Source organism: Mesoplodon bidens, assembly GCF_964165515.1.
Source record: "Mesoplodon bidens genome assembly, chromosome: 10".
Classification (NCBI taxonomy): Eukaryota; Metazoa; Chordata; class Mammalia; order Artiodactyla; family Ziphiidae; genus Mesoplodon; species Mesoplodon bidens.
In genome coordinates this window covers 11,816,922-11,834,818 of record NC_138172.1, presented here as the reverse complement: position 1 = coordinate 11,834,818, position 17,897 = coordinate 11,816,922, and the positions used below count along the sequence as shown (strand labels likewise).

The 17,897-nt window shown below is 48.8% G+C and overlaps 1 protein-coding gene across 3 annotated transcripts in view; it reads left to right on the top strand.

Moving 5' to 3' along the window:
• The window catches only part of ITPR1 (inositol 1,4,5-trisphosphate receptor type 1), a 327,139-nt gene that overhangs the window by 261,853 nt on the left and 47,389 nt on the right, over positions 1-17,897 (top strand). For all 3 annotated transcript variants that reach the window (XM_081245778.1, XM_081245777.1, XM_081245776.1), the window contains 7 exons: positions 762-962; positions 2,469-2,579; positions 4,801-4,896; positions 7,665-7,787; positions 8,768-8,872; positions 11,784-11,976; positions 16,878-17,000. In XM_081245778.1, the coding sequence (XP_081101904.1) occupies positions 762-962; positions 2,469-2,579; positions 4,801-4,896; positions 7,665-7,787; positions 8,768-8,872; positions 11,784-11,976; positions 16,878-17,000 (952 nt within the window). The remainder of the gene's footprint in view (positions 1-761; positions 963-2,468; positions 2,580-4,800; positions 4,897-7,664; positions 7,788-8,767; positions 8,873-11,783; positions 11,977-16,877; positions 17,001-17,897) is intronic.

Here is a 17,897-nt window from a genome sequence, read left to right as displayed (position 1 = left end):
TGGAGTCTATGACGAAAACAAAAAACAAAAACCAACTCCTCTGCATCAGAGTAGACTGTGAGTTATGAGGTGGTTGAATGTGGCTTGCTTGACTTTGTTGAGAAATCATCTGCTGTTATGTCTCTTGTTAGCTTTGCAAGTTTACCTGGAGGATACATACTCGGGCACGTGCACACAAGCACACACACATTTACTCACTTTTGTTCCTTCCTTTAATAACGGAAGTGGCCAAACAAGATAAGCCAGGGTCCCACCATGGCAGTGGGCTTAAGCCCAGCCTGTAACACTTCATTCTGTGATGAATTACCCTCAGTGTTAGGTTCTGGGCATTCAGCATCCAGACCACAGCATCATCTTTTAAACATCAACTACTGTCCTTGGAAACGTCAGAAGGCTCTGAACTTAACATGTGACGGGTGGGGAGGTGGGCTGGGGCGGAAAAGAAAGAAATGAGAGCTTAAAAAGGCTACTGGCGTCTGAACTGGGCTGTCAGAGAGGAGCTCTCCTCCCCTGCATCCCATACAAGAGCACCTCGGAGAACAGGCCACAGTGTCTGCAGCCATTGCCATAGACCATGTCCACGGTTGACCGTCATGGGGCTGACTGACTCTTCTGTTCTACCCAACACTGCATCTCTCTGCATAATTGCTGGTCAATCCCAGGCCCCAACCAATTACATACCATCAAAAGGGCAGAATGAGTGACCTTTTCCCTCTTCTCTTTGCCTTTGTTCCCCCAACCTGGGGACTGCCCAACTGCAGAACTTCCTTCGTTGCCAAAATAACAAGACCAACTACAATTTGGTATGTGAGACACTGCAGTTTCTGGACTGTATTTGTGGAAGTACCACGGGGGGTCTTGGTCTTCTCGGACTCTATATCAACGAAAAGAATGTGGCCCTCATCAACCAAACCCTGGAAAGTCTGACCGAATACTGTCAAGGACCTTGCCATGAGAACCAGGTAAATCCATTTGCATTTCGGGGTGGAAAAAAAAGTTTATCATTTTGAAACGCTGTTGATAGGGACTAGTTCAGAAGTCATACAGCATCTACCTAGGGACCTAGGGATTCAGTAGAACTGGAGACCTTTTCCAAGCAGTGAGGAAGGAGCAACCGAGCATTCTCATGTTTCAGGATGTGACTGAATCACAGGCACTCGAGGGGCTGTCAGGGCGATCATGCCCAGCTTGGTTTGGTTTGAATGGCCCAACTCGAAGTTGACTAGGGATACATATTAAAGTTGGAGTTAAATGAATATGACCAGGAGACTGGGCTCTATTTCAAATATTAGGAAAGGCTCAAAAAGGGGCTACTTCATGGAAGGAGGTTTAAACCTAACTAGAGAGAAAAACCTTGCTGTATATGAGACAACTTGAAAATAACATGAGAAAACGTATGATTGAGACTTGAACACCACAGACGTTCAGAGGAGAGAAGGACTCCGTTAGTCTTGACTTAACGCTTCTCGAGAAGTATATTTTGGGAGTGGAACCCAAGAGTTTCTTGAGTAGAGTCATTGCTTATCCCTGACATCTTGCAGATTTTGTGCGGTTTTGCACTGATGCTAGAATGAGTATGATTTTTAGCTCAAGTTATAGCTGTATCCTGGCTGGAGGGGGTAGGCCAGTGCTTAAATAGCCCATTATAAACCCAGTGGCCAGGAAAGGTATGACATGCTGTGTTACTTGGGAAACAAGGCCAGAACCTTCACTCAGAGGAGAAGAACGGCTTACGAGAGGGACCACTTGCCATATGTTAAAAAATCTGATCTTAGTTGCCCATGACTCCGAGGCTAGCATTTTGTTAGATCCACTTTCGTCTCCAGGCTTCCTGATGGGACCAATGGGAGAGTTTGAGTTAAAGTGAAAAGGAAGAAAAAAATTACAACAGGTTTTGGGGGAGAGGCTTTATCTAAGTGAATTTCTTTATAACCTCAAGATGGCCTTTCTGCCAAACCGAGGCCTGCTCAAGGGAGCATACTGGGGTGAATTCTGCTGCAAATGGGGATCTTACCTGGGGGAAGGTGATTAATTCTGATATTACGTGAATTAAAACTTGCTTTCCAAACTTAAGCCTTAAGCAAAAGTGTGCAGTACGAAAACCGAGTGATGTAGAGAGAATGCTGCACACCTCTGAAGGGGAAAACAGCGCTCAGGACCCAGAATCAGTCACACACCATATTTTCCCTTAAGAACAAAAGCCCACCGCACTGTTTGGATTAGACACGGCCAATTTATCAGTTACAGTGTGTGGGGACTTTCCTACTGTTTACCGTTAATTCTGAAACTAGAGACTTTCATCTGTCTTTTATTTTTACCACTTTCTCACGGAAAATTTGCTCTTCCCCCCTAGAGACATTTCTGGGACTGGCAAACATTGTGCTGAAATAGCAGTTGAGCCTGTTGGCCTGTGACGTCTGATCTGTGACCAGCGTTTGTGTAATGTCTGCATGTGTCTCTTTCCTCAGAACTGCATAGCCACCCATGAATCCAATGGCATTGACATCATCACAGCCCTGATCCTCAATGACATCAACCCTCTGGGAAAGAAGAGGATGGACCTTGTACTAGAACTGAAGGCAAGTAGGAACTGAAAGCAAAAGACAGTAGCATCTGGAAACCCTTTCGTGTATCGCCTGTGCACACGACGTGGTCACTGCCACGCAACCAAATACTAAAGACAGTTCTTTTAAAGTAAATGAATGATCCATGCTGCAAGTTCTGAGTAAAAGGCAGAACTTCAGTCTTTCCCTTCCAGATAAGGTCTTGGGACAGGATACCAGCTTTTCAACTCGCAGGTCACATGGAATGAGAAGTCATCACTCAAAGCTGAGAAACAAATGCGAACAGCATCCAAGAACTAGCAGCCTTGATTCTGAAAGCCGCAGACGGAGAAAGAATGGAAACCCCATTCCCTCTGTGGTCTCTCATCTTTCCCCCATTGAGGAGATAGGGCCAGTTGAAGAATAGTACAGCTAAAAACTATCTAGGACCAAAAACAAGTTGAACTTTTGTATTATCCGGCAACACCTTTTTCTGTTCTGTGGTTGATTTAGCAGAAGGTTCATAAATGTTGGGTTAAAATAAGGAGAGTTAAACTGTCCAGAATCGTGCCTCTGGGCCTCTGATGAGTTTCTTTGCATCGTGTACAAACAGTGGCTGACAGATGACTGATGTAGAAGCACCCTTGACATGCTGACTCCCTCTGATACCAAAATAGTTTTATGGGGTGACGAAGCTTAAGCACCTTGAAGCAGTGACTTCAAGGTGATTAAGCTGCTGGGTTTACAAGCCAGCCTCTGGGATGTTTGAGAAGCTGATCCACTAGTCCTGATGTTGATTTCTTGAGTGTACCAAGAAAATTCATTTAAAATAACATTAAAAAGTAAAAACAAATGAACAAAAAGCCCCTCACTTATCTTAGGGCTTCCAAAGATTCTCAGTCTAAAGTTTCAATCCTGAGAATCAGACTTGCAGCTCCATCCTGGTGTCTAAAGTATATTTCGAAATGTTGGCCTTACTGAGCACATTTCATTTTCACCTGTTCCCATGTTGGGGCAGGTTGAGATCTGCCCTCCATCTTGCCCCTGTTTGCAGCACTGGGCACTTTATCACTGTCACAGGAGAGCCTGGACCTACAGGGTTTAGCTGAAAAGCCGACCTGTATTTATGGCCTCAGTGGTGCCGGAGGACAGAAAGGTCATTAGGGAAGGTGGTAACACAGAAGCCCACAGGAATTGCACAGTTACTTTTATTTTATTTTAGTATTTCAAAATGAGTGTCCAAACTAATAGATGGTTTGGGTGTATGGTTTAAGTGGATTTGGTGGCGGGGGGGCACTATTTTTAACTCCTTTGACAAATCATGTTATAGAAGTGACTTGAACATCATTCAAGCTCACATCCCTGGCTACCATTTATCAGAATATATATGATGAGAGCCTGAAATAAACTGAGAATTCCATGCATTCCTAATCAGCATTTCAGTGACTTTTTGAACCACTAATCCGGGAACCTGAAGCTTATTATAGAAATTTCTGCCCTGTGAAAAGCCACCTTTTGATAGCACAACAACCCGATGGAACTGCTGTGATCTGTGCTTGGGGAGAAAAAAAAATACTGCCCCCTCTCACCAGAACAACAACTCTCGAGTCCTATACATGAAGAAGCATATGGATTATCATAGGCCTGGGGCCTAAAATGAGCTCAAGTCAAGAAGTACAGGGTGTGGGCACATGAAAACTTTGGATATAATGGGAAATTATGGTTTGGCATGAGTATGGTGCTCCGCTGGGTCACTTTTGTTAACTGGCGTCGCTGTATGTCATGGCAATAGTACTGGTCATGAGAGCTGATAGACTGTTTTAGGACAGGGCGGGAATTACCTGAATTGCCTGCCTTCTCTGACCTGCAAGGCTGAATCACAGTGTTTATAACCACTCCCCACCCCCTGGAGGCGTCGTGGGTCTATGTATCAGGTGCTTCCTAACCACTGTCATCATGAGGGTCCCAGTGTGCCCGCAGAACCCAAGTTTAAATGTCCGCTAGGACTTGGACCAAGTGACATAAGGGGGAAACTGTGCCCAAACCAAGAGGGGCCTCTTTGACCCCAGTCAGTTTCTGCAGACATGTTTTTGGGGTGTCAAGTGGCACATTCTCAGTCTGGTGATGCTCTTGACCCATGCGCTGCCGTGGGGCAGGGTGTCTTTAGCCAGGACGCAGCAGCTGGTCACCCATGGTTCAGGCCAGCTGCCCCCAGTAGCTCCTCTTCATTTCTTCCTCCCTTTGTGTCTCCAATTAGAACAATGCATCCAAGTTGCTCCTGGCCATCATGGAGAGCAGGCACGACAGTGAAAATGCCGAGAGGATCCTCTATAACATGAGGCCCAAGGAACTGGTGAGTCGGACGGCTGAGCCTCTGGCCGTGGCACTGCCCCACATCAGAGCTTCACTTGTGGCCGAGCAGGGCATCTGCCTCCTCGAGCTTTCTTTACGATGCCAATGATCAGAAGTGCCGAGAGAACGTTTGATTCGGGCCCCTGCCTAGGGCAGGGAAGTGAGCCCTGCGTGGAGTAAGTGTCCTCTGCCTTCAGCACAAACACGCATGGAAGCCTCCCTGGCCTATTTCCCTTGGGGGAGGTGGCACCGGGACAGGTCTGGGAGCCCGGCAGACTGGAATTCACGTCCGTTGCTCTGCCCTTTGCTGGGTCCCCTTGGGAGGCCCTTGAACTCCCTGAGCTGCACTTCCCTCTTCCCTGAAAGGGAGATGATGGTATCAGCTAGTCCAGAGGGTTGCTTTGGAGACAAGACAGATGATTCCCACCGGGCCCTGCGCACAGTACCCGCACACACAGTAAACCCTTCGAGAATGCGTGGTCTCCTCTTACTCTTCATTCACTGCCGCTTTGTACCGTGTCTTCTTCCGGGGCTCAAGAATTCACATCTCTTCTTGGTGCCCGTAGGCTGGGCAACAGAAGGGTGTTTTGTGGGGTGCTGATGTTTTGGGGTTTTTTTTTTATTTGTTTGTTTGTTTGTTTTGCGGTACGCCGGCCTCTCACTGCTGTGGCCTCTCCCGTTGCGGAGCACAGGCTCCGGACGCGCAGGCTCAGCGGCCATGGCTCACGGGCCCAGCCGCTCCGCGGCACGTGGGATCTTCCCGGACCGGGGCACGAACCCGTGTCCCCTGCATCGGCAGGCGGACTCTCAACCACTGCGCCACCAGGGAAGCCCACTGATGTTTTGCGTTTTTTATAAAAGAAAACACAATCTTGTTTATATTTGGGGGGTGAGAGTCACAATTGGCTGTGACTTCCAGGCTGGGAGTCTGTGCTGCAAACTGAGAGACGGCAGCTCTCAGACGCTGAACCGAGCTGAGGACGGAACTCTCTATTTGGACTTTTTCCCACGCAGATGAACTGTAACTGACAGACCTAAATGAGGGCACTCAAACTTTCCTGCCCCCCGGTGACCCAGTGTGCACTTGGGGCCAGGCTGAAGTCCCTTTATGTGTTCCTTTAAATAAAGTTCACAGCAAGCCCAGCTCTTTGATCTCTGAGGTCAGGAGTGAGTTCTCAGCCTGAGATGGAAGTCCTTTCCGAGTTTACGTAATGGCTTATGTAACTGGGGTTGGGGGAGGCTGGGATCTGTCGCTCCTGAGTAGGGACAGGATGACTTAGCAGAGACCCCGCTCCAGTTCCCATCAAGCCAGAGCACGCCCCATCTTGGGTGGGGGACCTGGCAGCACCCCGGACTCTAGGTGCCACTGACTCCCGGGTCGCCCCCTTGTGGTTGATTAGCTTCATTCCCGAATCTCGGAGAAGAGTCAAAGGCTTCCGGGAGCAAACACGGTTCTGAGCATGCGCAGAGCGAAGACGCTTACGTGGCTGGAACACGTGTGTACATTTGTGTGTGCACGCGTGTGTGTGCATCCATATATGTGTGCGTTCAGGCTCCCACGTCCCGCGCAACACGTTGTCTGTTCAGTTTGGTTTTGGAGAAGCGAAGGGAAGACAAGCTCAGAGAGCGAGGGTCTTGCCTCCAAAATTATTTCTAGGGCCTGACCTGACGTCAGTACAGAAATGTGCGTCCCCCTGCCGTGCTTGGTCTTGGATAACAAGAAATAATTCATAGTAATGGCCTCGAGGCGATGCAGGAGGCGGAAATGCCTTCTGAGTCATCAAAGAAAATGATTAATTTTTAGTACAACTTAAGGGTTGAACGCATTGTATTCTTAATCGTTGAATGATTAAATCTTGAATGATAGGTTCATTTGATAAATATTGGCCGGGCCCTGCTTTGTCCAGGGCGTTGTGCTGGGCACCAGGGAGGGACTGAGAAATGGGCAGAGCCAGCCGTGTTCCTGGGGAAATGAGGCCAGTGGCTGGGAGCAGGAAGGCCGGCACCGAAACGCCCTGGGAAGCGTGCTCTCGGCGTGAGACAGTCAGGGGCAAAGCTCAGCTCACTGGCCGTGTGAATTTCAGCACGCCTCCTTCCTCTCTGGGTCTGCTTCCTCATCCATAATCAGGAGGAATCTTTGACATCTCATAAAATGTTTGTGAGCATTAAAGTTTCTGAAAGAATGAAGATACTAAGCACAGTGCTTGGCACATAGAAAGTGCTGGTAGATGTCGCCTGTTAGTGGTATTTTCTTCACATGGAGTAGGCTGTGGGAGACAGGGAAACATTTGGAGTCAGAAAATAGTTTCATCAGCTATTCCTAAAGGCAAATGCTTTCCTTTTTAGTTTTTCCTGAAATGGCAAAGGTAGGGGATGGGGAGAGTTGGCAGAATGAAACGGAGAGAAAGGGACAACGTGGCTTCTAGCCTTTGTTTGTATCATAGCATTGTTTGGAGGCTTTTGGGGGGTTTTTTTTAGCCACTGTCCCGTTCTAAAGTAGAAGGGCATGGACCGGCCACAGAATGTCTCGTGGCCTAGCGAGAGCGAATGGGTTCCCCTCTCATTTCATTGAAGGCTGATTGGTGGTAACTGCCTGCGATCATGTTGAGAAGCATTCTGAGGCTGTGTCCACGCCTGCTGGCCGAGCCTACTGAGGCTGTGAGCAGTGTCTGCCCCAGGAGGGGAGACTGAGAGTATGCATGCTGTCGTGGCCAGTCCTCCGTGGGTCTTCCTTGAAGCAGGAACTCTGTTCCCTGGCTCTTCTTGCAGGTGGAAGTGATCAAGAAAGCCTACATGCAAGGCGAAGTGGAATTCGAGGATGGAGAGAATGGCGAGGACGGAGCTGCTTCCCCCAGGAATGTGGGACACAACATCTACATCTTAGCTCATCAGGTGCCACCCCTCCCCACGCCCACCTGCTGGCCAGGATTCCATGCTGTGTGCCCTTAAACTTACTTTTCCTTTAAGGTTTTAGCCTGAGCTTGTTTGGGTTCGTGGTCACGGGTACTGCCAGTCACCTGACCAAATGTGCCGAGGTCCAGGATGCTTCCATTGCCCATTCCCGTAGGGTCATGTCCTTGGAAACTCCACGTTTCTTAAAAGCGTTCGCACTGAGCAGTGACACTTGGATAGATCATGACTGTGTCTCAAGACAGTTGAAAGGAGTCTTAGTGTTTTTATAAATATTGATGAGTCCGTCTTAACCATCTAAAGAAATAAACGTCAGCTGCCTGACCGATCGCACTTGGCAATCTTTGGGAACTTGTCATGATGACTTCTTTTTGTTTGCATTTTGGGGGATGTAGTAATACTTCCTACCCTGGCACCAAAAGGCCCTGTTTCGTAACTCTCTTCCCAAGTGGCTGGGCTTTTGCAGACACTTCCTCTTTCTGGAGGCTGATGTGTGTGGGCAGCCGGGAACTCTGCTGCAGGCTGGCACTTCCTGTCCCTTTCACCTCTCTTAGGTAGAGGAGTTTGGTAGAAAACAGGGATGGGATTGGGCCAGAGGTTGATAGGTCCCTGCCCCTTATCTCCTCCATTCCTGGCATTTAGCCCCTGAGAGGTCTCGGGACATTCAGAATGCAGGGTCCGTGGGGCTGGATGGATAAACCCCATCTCCCTCCTGCCTGGCTAAAGGAATCAGGGCAAAGCGGGACCTCGAGTGGGCATGCGCTTTCCACGCTGCTCTGCCAGAGCTCAGAATAGTTGCCGTGCAGCGCGCCCCTTGATGGGGAGGAGAGGTGCCCTCGCCCCCTTTGCCTCCCAGCTTGCTGCTCGTTACTATGCGTCTTTTATACCCAGAGCTGGAAAGGAGCTGTGTGTTCCTGTTGCAGAGAGACATGACTCCCCTGTTTTCTGTATTTGTGTTCTAGTTGGCTCGGCACAACAAAGAACTTCAGACCATGCTGAAACCTGGTGGCCAGGTGGAGGGAGACGAAGCTCTGGAGTTTTACGCCAAGCACACGGCCCAGATAGAGGTAAAGGCAGGGTAAACTCGGGGCCTGGGCCTGTGTCGAGGGCCTCCGGTGTGGGTGCCCTGGGCTGGGGTTGGCATGCAGTCATTGGTCGGAACGGTAAACAGGTCGTGGGAAGCTACAGTGCACCAGGGCCTGCACTCAGTGATAACAGCCAGTGATGGCCAAGCCGGTCCCGAGGCCTGCGTAAGGCCTGGCGAGAAGGCAGGTGAGTCCACATAAGGAGACGCGCCGTGCATTCTGACAGGGCCGTGAGGACAAACGAGGCATCACGAGACGGTCCCCCGGAGGGACCTGCTGTGGACTGTGGTGGTCAGAGAGGCCTGTTCTGAAGAGTGGTATCTAAGCACAGACCTTCAGAAGGATGAGCATGAACAGGCAGAGCCGGGAGGCAGGAGCTTGGCAGACACGGGGAGGCCCTGAGGTGGGAGGTGAAGGTGAGGAGGTAGGAGGGAGAGCAGCCCACGATCAGAGAGGGAAGACGGGCGGCGCAGAGCCTGCAGGACCGTGTCCGCCATCCTCAGAGGAAGTCTGGACTTGACCCTCAGAGCAGTGTGGAATCATTGGAGGCTTGTACACCGAGGAGTGATACGACCAGATCTGCCTTAGAGGAAACACACACTAGAAACAGAATCCTCTCCATTTCGCAGCTGGGAAAACTCTGAAATAGGACTCAGAGAGGTTGTGTCATCTGTCCGGTTATCCCTATCAGGGCTGGAATTTTCACCCAAGTCTGGCGCTGACCCCCGAGCCTATGGGTGCTTTTTATGTCACCTGCCTTGTCTCCTGGCAGTCGAGAGAGCACAGACCTATGGGTACAGGCTGTGGGCAGTCAGCGATGGTGTGTCTGTCTTGTTTGGCTAGTGAGGAAATGCACAGATTCAGTATCAGTGTCGGGGCAAAGATTTTGAAGGACTCACAGACTCCTTTGGGCCGTGTGAAATGTTCAGGATGGAGTTTTTTAAGAGTATATTCTCACCCGCGGTCTCGGGTCTCTGGGCTGTCCTAATAAAATGTGTCATTTCACTGATGAGTTGATCATGACAGTGTGTGTAAGCACATAGTCTTGACTTATTGTTGATGACCGGAAGTTTGTCCTCTGGAGCCCTTAGAAGATGAGCTTCAGGTGTTTGCGGTGTGGAATGTCGGAGGAGAAGGAGCCTTGGAGATCATCCCGAGCTCCTTGGCTCACCGGGGAGCAGACTGATGCTTGATCAGATTAAGAGGTGTGAACAAGGTCATCCACCCCGTTAGAGGTGGCGGAGCGGCTGAGTTCTGATTCCCGACTGTAAGTTTACTGAAATGAAGAGGCATGGATCAATCTTAAAGGACAGAGAGAAATGGCCAGCCAGGGTGTCCCGAGCTCTTAAATCCTGTTCCTGGGCAGCTGCCCGTACCTTCCAGCCTCCCAGGGAATTACCTATGCAAGGCAGAGAGCGCTGTCACTCCCTGGGGCTCTTGCAGACCCCTTGTGCCTTCACTCTGGTCACTCGGGCCGGGTAGCCCTGGAGTCTGGGAGTCAGTTCTTGCCAGGAGGCCTCCTGTGTCCTCCTCTGTTGCCTCCTGAGCCCAGACACACTTCTGAGATCATGCTCCTGCTGTGTAAGGGGGGGCTGATCCAGAGCCCACTTGACGGTGTCAAGCAGGGCGGCTCTGGACAGTGGGAGACTTCAGACTGTGTGTGCACCCGTGGTACCAACCCCCACACTACAATTCCAGTTAAATGAGGTTGGCTTATGAACCACAATTAGTATGATAAGGAAGCTTCCATAACCTGATCTCCAACTCACTTCGGAAGCTGTTGGTCTCAAGATGACGTCTCCCAGAATGTATGGAGGCAGGACTGTGGGAACCTGTCTCGTTTCTGAGAGTTTCCCACTACAGCTTGACCTGAGTCACCTCTCTTGCTGCGCTGGGAACAGTGTTGGGAGAGAGAGAACCAGATCTTCTTGTAGAGGGCGTGGGCCCTGGACCTCACCTGACTTGTCCAGCCTCTGGGGAGGAAGGGTAAATGGAGGCCATGTCCCTATGATACTGCAGCACGTACCCCTTTGGAAATCTCTGCCCCCCAGGACTATGACAATGTAGTGTTGAAAAATTTGAACAATCTCGACCAGACAACTCTCTCTGGGGATTGAACCTATCTAGGAAGGGCCCGGGGAAAATCTGTGAGGTATCCACCCCAGGACCCAACAAAGCTAGTTTAAAGAACAGTGAGTTCTACTATACCAGTGTTAAATGGGCATATTGGTTCATGCATTGCACATGTTAGATGCCGTGACAAGTCAGAGGTAGGAGGTCACTGCAACTGCATAAACCAGTGATCCCCTTGTAGAGTTCCTATCTAGGAAAAATAACGCAACTTTGCAATCTGAGGAAGGCTATTAGGTGAGGTTTGCACCACAGCCTAGCACTGCAGTAGGATAGCCACTGGCCATGTTTGGCTATTTACATTAAAATTAAGTATTAAACTCAGACCCTCGGTTGTACTAGCCACATGTGCTAGTTCTCAATGGCCACGTGTGACTAGTGACTCTTCTTTTGGACGGGGCAGGCACGCAGATACAGAACGATTCCATCATTACAGGAAGTTCTACTGGATATCCCCAGCCCAGAGCCTCATCTGAATATGTACACAAAACACGCTTTAAATTGTTCCACATAAAACTTAGTCGCTAGTCAAAATAATGGGTCTGAGGTTAGAAAAATACTTTAACAGACTTACCAAAACTGTTTTCTTATAGCTCTAAGAGATACAGCCCAGTTTGGGAGCTACAAAATCACAGAAGACTGGATCAAATCTGTGTTGTGCTGGATCTTCAATACTGGGCCCGTGGCCAGTGCAAAGATCCTTAGTTTTGTGTTGGTTTTTGAAGATGATGACTACTGAACCTCATCCATTTTTTCCCCCTAGATTGTCAGATTAGACCGAACTATGGAACAGATTGTTTTCCCCGTGCCCAGTATATGTGAATTCCTAACCACGGAGTCAAAGCTACGAATATACTACACTACAGAGAGGGATGAGCAAGGCAGCAAGATCAACGATTTCTTCCTGCGATCCGAGGACCTCTTCAATGAGATGAATTGGCAAAAGAAGCTGCGAGGTGGGTCAGCAGCGCCTCGGGAAGCTCCAGAGACACGCGGTTCTGGGGTCTCACACAGCAGGGTTTGACGGTGGGTACGTGGACCTCCAAGTAGGAGCAGAACTGGTGCGATTTAGGATTCTGTCCCCCTCTGGGCACCAAGAAGACTGGGCACCTTTGGAGCTGATAAGTGTGCTCCAGCCTTAGGGAGGCGCCTCCCCTGGAAGGGCTTGCTTCCTGCCGCCTTTGATCTGATCCGCTTGCAGAGCTCCAGGGAGAACTGGGCTTGCCCTTTCTTGGTATCTTGATGTAGAAAATAAAAGGAGCGGAGAACAGGCGGGCCTGGCGCTCACAGGATGGTGCATTTGAGCCGGAGATTCAGCCCACTTGACTGCTCATTTACTAGCCCACCTGCTTGGAAGATGCTGGTCTTCCCCCTTTTATGGGGTAGCTCGGATTTTAGACCCTAGTGTCTTTTTATAGGCAATGGAATCATTTACCCTTTTGAGATGCGTCATTGGTCACCAGTGAGTCCCGTGGCGGAGGCCAGCCAGGCGGGCTGCAATTACTCATTTAAAATACTTTTATAGGGCTGTCCCGGAGGGCTTCTCCACGCCCGGTTTTCATTAGGGTTTTAACGTGATCCTGCGGTACCGACAGTACGCTAGGCGCCAACTGTTAGGACCAACGTAGAGAGGATGGTGCTTTATTCCTGTCTGTTAGTCAGGAGCCAGGATTTTTATTTGAAACCCTGGATTCCAGCTGCAGTTGTGATCACTGGGGCTCCTGCTGCGGTGAGGGGAAGCTGGGCTAGAGGTCAGTTTCTGGACGCTTTTGTCCTCTTCCGCCCCTACCAGCCTGGGCTGGCACAGACCAGCCTCCTCTACTGCTTCCACTGCACTGCTTTGCTCCCTGCCTCCCCAGATTCGGTTGGTGTCCGAGGGGCTTGTGCAAGCAGGCTGGCCAGGGGGCGCTGTTCTCACCTCACTCCCACTCCATCTTCCCTGACCTCTAAGGGGCATCTCATCGTCCGGCACTTCAAAGCATTATCATATGTTTTGCTGAGCCGACCCATTCCTCACCCAGCCCCATGCTTGGTGTCTGGACCACCTTTAGCAGAACAGCGTGCGTGTCCTCTTTGGTGTGGCCCTCAGAAGACCTAGGGGACAAGTTGCCCCACTCTCTGTGTGTCCTCGTAGCTTCTGTGGGTTTGATCTAAGCTCCTCCAGCTCAAGCATTGTCAGTAGTGTTGAATGTCTACACAGCAGCATGCTTGGGCAGTAGGATAAAAGAGATACCCAGAAAGGTAGACATAGACCCCATCCGTCGTGTACTCTTGTGTTTTCAGCTATTCCATTAAACAGAAGGGAAGTTCCTCTTATTTGTTGATTTTGCTCCTCACTGAAATAGTCCATAATTCCAGCTTTAGGGGATGATCCTGAATTCGTGTATCCAAACCTCCAAAATAGTTATTAAAATGGTGATTTCACCCTTACCAATGTATGGGTCTAGTAAGTACTAAGACTGGTCAGATATATTCATTCTCTCAGAATTGTGTTATCAAATAGGTATATAAAATAGGCTGTCCAGTGGGGCTTATGAACTGAAAGAAAGGTTTTTCACCTTTTATGATGAGGTGAGATACCTGGTCATCCCTGAGATGTCGTCAGCCTGGCATAATAGGAAGACCTCAGCCCCAAGAGGTGGGAGATCTGAATTCCATGCGCCTTCTGCCACCCCCTGACTCTGTGGCTCTGGGCAGATGACTTAACTTCTTCTAGGCCCTCACCTGTAAAGTGGGGAATTAAGACTACCTGATTGTTTGATTGATTGCAGAATGACCACCTCATCATTCCAAGATTTATGTTGCATTGTAGCTAATACCTTCTCTTACTAAGTCTGTCTTTGTTTCAAAAACAGTTTTTGTCTCAGTGAAGCTTAAACACAGCTATGGCTGTCAACTGAGAGATTTTAATTGGCTTCATAGCTTTCTGTGGTAAGAGAAAAATTGAAAGTAATAACGGAATTAAACATGATTTGCATATTTAGGAAGGGGAGAGATGTACTCAGAGGTGCAATGAAATGAAATATATTTTCTTCTCTATGTAGCTTATTTCTCTTCTAATAAATCTGCAGAAAAGATTTCTGTGGCTTATTCATGAAGCTCCTCTTCCTCTTCCTGAAAGTATCACAGAGAATCATCTGCGCTTTGGAGAATCTGTAGGTAGGGCTCAGGTACACAGTAAGGTCTGTCTGAGACTCGGATTGCTTCATCTTTTCTTCTGCAAGTATTAAGATACTCAGGTCCTGGGCTCTCTTGAAACCCTCTTCCCTGCTCTCCTCAAAACACACACAGACACACACACACACACACGCACACATGCACACACCCATTCTGTGCGTTCACATCCTCTGTCCACTGTGCCTGTCTGACATCTTCACCTGAAGATCCTGGCCCCAGTGACGAGAAAACTCTGGGCTAAGAAAACTAGAAGATAGTGAAAGGAAATTGAGGCAGAATTGCACATGCTGACACTTTGTTATGTGATATTACGTGGCGTTTGCCCTCATGGTTTATTACACTCACCAGAGTAGAGTGGGAAATTCTCTTGCTATATGCACATGGGGTCCAAGTCCTCACGCAAGCCCCAGTTCCTTAAAAACAAACAAACAAACTAGGGAAGAGGGTTACCAAGAGATGCCCCAGGTGCAGTTATTTAAATTGCCCTGCCCATCTGGGATCATGGTACCCTGTCTTCTTGCACCTGCGTAGATACCCAATTGACTTGAAGGACAGAATGTTTGTTCATATTCAGAGTGACACCACAACTTAAGTACAATGTTAGCCTTATAAAAGTAAGATTTGTGAACTGTCTGCCATAGTTGAAGACCGTCATACAGCAGCTACTCTCACACTTAGTATTGAGGGCTCCTCTGAAGAGAATTCTGTCTTACCCATCACTGAGCCCTGCCATTTCCTGCCTTTTTGTCTTTAACTTCTCATGAGCCTGTTATACATACACTGATGTGGGGAGGATTTTGTAAATTCCGGTGAAACCATCACTCAGCTTCAACGGTTTTCAGCCCTTTGCCATCCTTGCCATGTGTCTCTTCTGTGCTCTCTGGAGTTTTCATATTCAGATCAGAAATGGGCTTCAGTCCCAGAAGAAACACCACTAGCCATTGTCTACAGAACGGGTGATTTCTCATCTTAAACTTGCTTTGGCAATTAACTTATGAAAAAGTCATTCATTAACTATAAGTGGGACTGATTCCTGGTCGGCTCCTCCACTGAAAGGTGACATGAGCCACTTCACTTTGTCCCTGTCACTGAGCCCAGCGAGACTCTGAGCTGGGGAATGAGATCTCCATGCCTTCTATCCTCTGCTGGGCCTCAGTTTCCCTCATCTATAAAATGAGATCTTTTAAACTAGATGATGCTTATAGCTCTAAAACTCTACAGTTTGGAAACATGGTGTCTTACCAAGTGCAAACATGAGATGAGGAGTTATTAAAATATCCAGGGCTCTGTTTAATTATGCCATAACTTTATTTTGGATAGAAGCTTCCAGAGGCTTGGCTACTGCTATAGGCATCGTTCGAGTCATTGGATTTGTCCCTGTCCTAAAGTTAAATGATGACTTCATTGGGAAAGAGAAATAACACGCTAGAGATCCATTTTCACATACTCCACACTTTTCTTTGGAGGGGAATAATGTTGAATGAGACTGTCTTTTGGAAACTTTGCCTCTGGCGTGGAGATGGGAATTATTCCTGCCATACCTGTTTTTGAGCATCATCCTAAGTGTAAGGCACCACTGAAGAGTTCAGAGGAAAAGGAAGCACCAGTGCACACAGTGTGGTCACCGGCCTGTTCTCCTCCTGCTGAGCTGCAGCCAGTGTGGTATCAACTGTCGGTAACAATGGATTAAGATGGCAGCACTGTCTCAAGGGTCTCTCGCCCTTTGTGAGGGCTTTGGTTCCACATCCTTTCTCTACTGTAGCCTTTGCAAATGGGAGCTCCACTGCTGACCGTCCAGGCAGAAGTCCCACTCCCAGTTCCTCTGCCCGCCCCGCCAAGAATGATCCCCAGACTTCAGGAACATGGCAGATGACCTGGTGTTGGGAAAGGGATCATTATCTTGCTTTTAGTCACCAGTGAGTTGGTGAAGAATTTCGAGCAAGGGAAGAGTGTGGAAGAGGTAACGTTGTTCCTAGCCTGGGGCCCAGCTGGGCCAACTCTGAATGCTGTGTGTCCCGCCCCCACAACCAGCGCCCCCCACTTCTCAAAGTCTCATTGAATTTTCGGGTCTCCTCAGGCATCTCCTTCAGTCCCAGCACCCCAGGGGCAACTGAGGACTCGGCGCATGAACCCTGGATAACCCCCAAGATTCCATAACTGATGGTGTTGACAGGGGCACGCAGGGTTTTTAGATGCTCCAACGTTTCCCCTTTCTTCTCCTTCGTAGCCCCCAATACATCTTCTGTTCCAGTAAGTCCTCTAAACAGAAACAAACCAACCTGGTGTCGTTCTGAGCCTATGAATCACCTTCAAAACAAACGATCGTTTTTACTGTTGTGGTAAAAACTGGGAACAGGGCTTCCCTGGTGGCGCAGTGGTTGAGGGTCCGCCTGCCGATGCAGGGGACACGGGTTCGTGCCCCGGTCCGGGGGGATCCCACATGATGCGGAGCGGCTGGGCCCGTTGAGCCATGGCCACTGAGCCTGCGCGTCCGGAGCCTGTGCTCCGCAATGGGAGGGGCCACGGCAGTGAGAGGCCCGCGTACCGCAAAAAAAAAAAAAAAAAAAAAACTGGGAACAAAAGTGGACTTGTAGGGGTGGAGCGGGAGGGCCATGTGGGTTCCCAGTGTTCTGACTTTTGCAGTCTTGCACCTCACGGGGCTCTTTCCTTGTTTCCACAGCCCAGCCCGTTCTGTATTGGTGTGCCCGCAACATGTCTTTCTGGAGCAGCATTTCATTCAACCTGGCTGTCCTGATGAATCTGCTTGTGGCCTTTTTCTACCCATTTAAAGGAGTCCGAGGAGGTACCACCCATATCTTTAATTTCCAGGAAAATTCCAGAAGCAGCAGGAAGGCTGTGACTTGCATCTTAAACGTGACCCCTGGAAGTACGGGTGCAAGTGATGGGATCCCAGTTACCCATTTTCAGACCGAATGAGAGTGTAGCTTTTACCATGGGTTTATTTTTAAATCTAACTGGAAATAATATAAATCGTATATCCGTATTTATTTACCAGGAAAGAAGGAGAGGAAGCTATATACAGTATTAAAACTGTAAGAGTTCATCTTAGTCAGCCTCCTTGTTTTATATGTTGGGAAACTGTTTGCCAGAGAAGCTGAGAGATTTAGCCAAAGTCACACAGCCAGTTAGCAACCGAGCTAACCCTAGCACATAGATATTTTGATGCTCAATCCAGTAGATGTTTTTTTCCCATGCCATACTTGTGAAATTGATTTCAGGCTAAAGAATTGGTAAGAAATCTCTGGAATTTTTTTTTTTTTTTGACAAGAGGTTGGGTGAAGCAGGACTTGAGTGACTGCAGACTGCACATCCTTGCTGTTTAGTCTATTAAGAGCTACATGCCATTATTCACATAATGAAACGTGCTGTCCATGGTCTTGATGGATTTCTCCCACCACTCTCTCCTTCCAGTCACCTGTATGCACATTCTGCACATTTTGCTGAGAAAAGGCAAGCCGTTCAGGAGGGGCATTTTTCTGTTTGGGGCTCCCGGTTTGCGTAACAGCTCTCTGGAGACATTTATGTGTGTGGGGTTCTGGGGGTTGGCGGAAGCTCCTCTTCTATTAAACATCTATGGCCTACTTTTCTGACACCTGCTACAGCCTCCTGGGAGGCCTACTTTTCAGCTCAATTTCTCATCAGAGCTTTTTGGCAGATCACCTCCCATATGTATGTCACA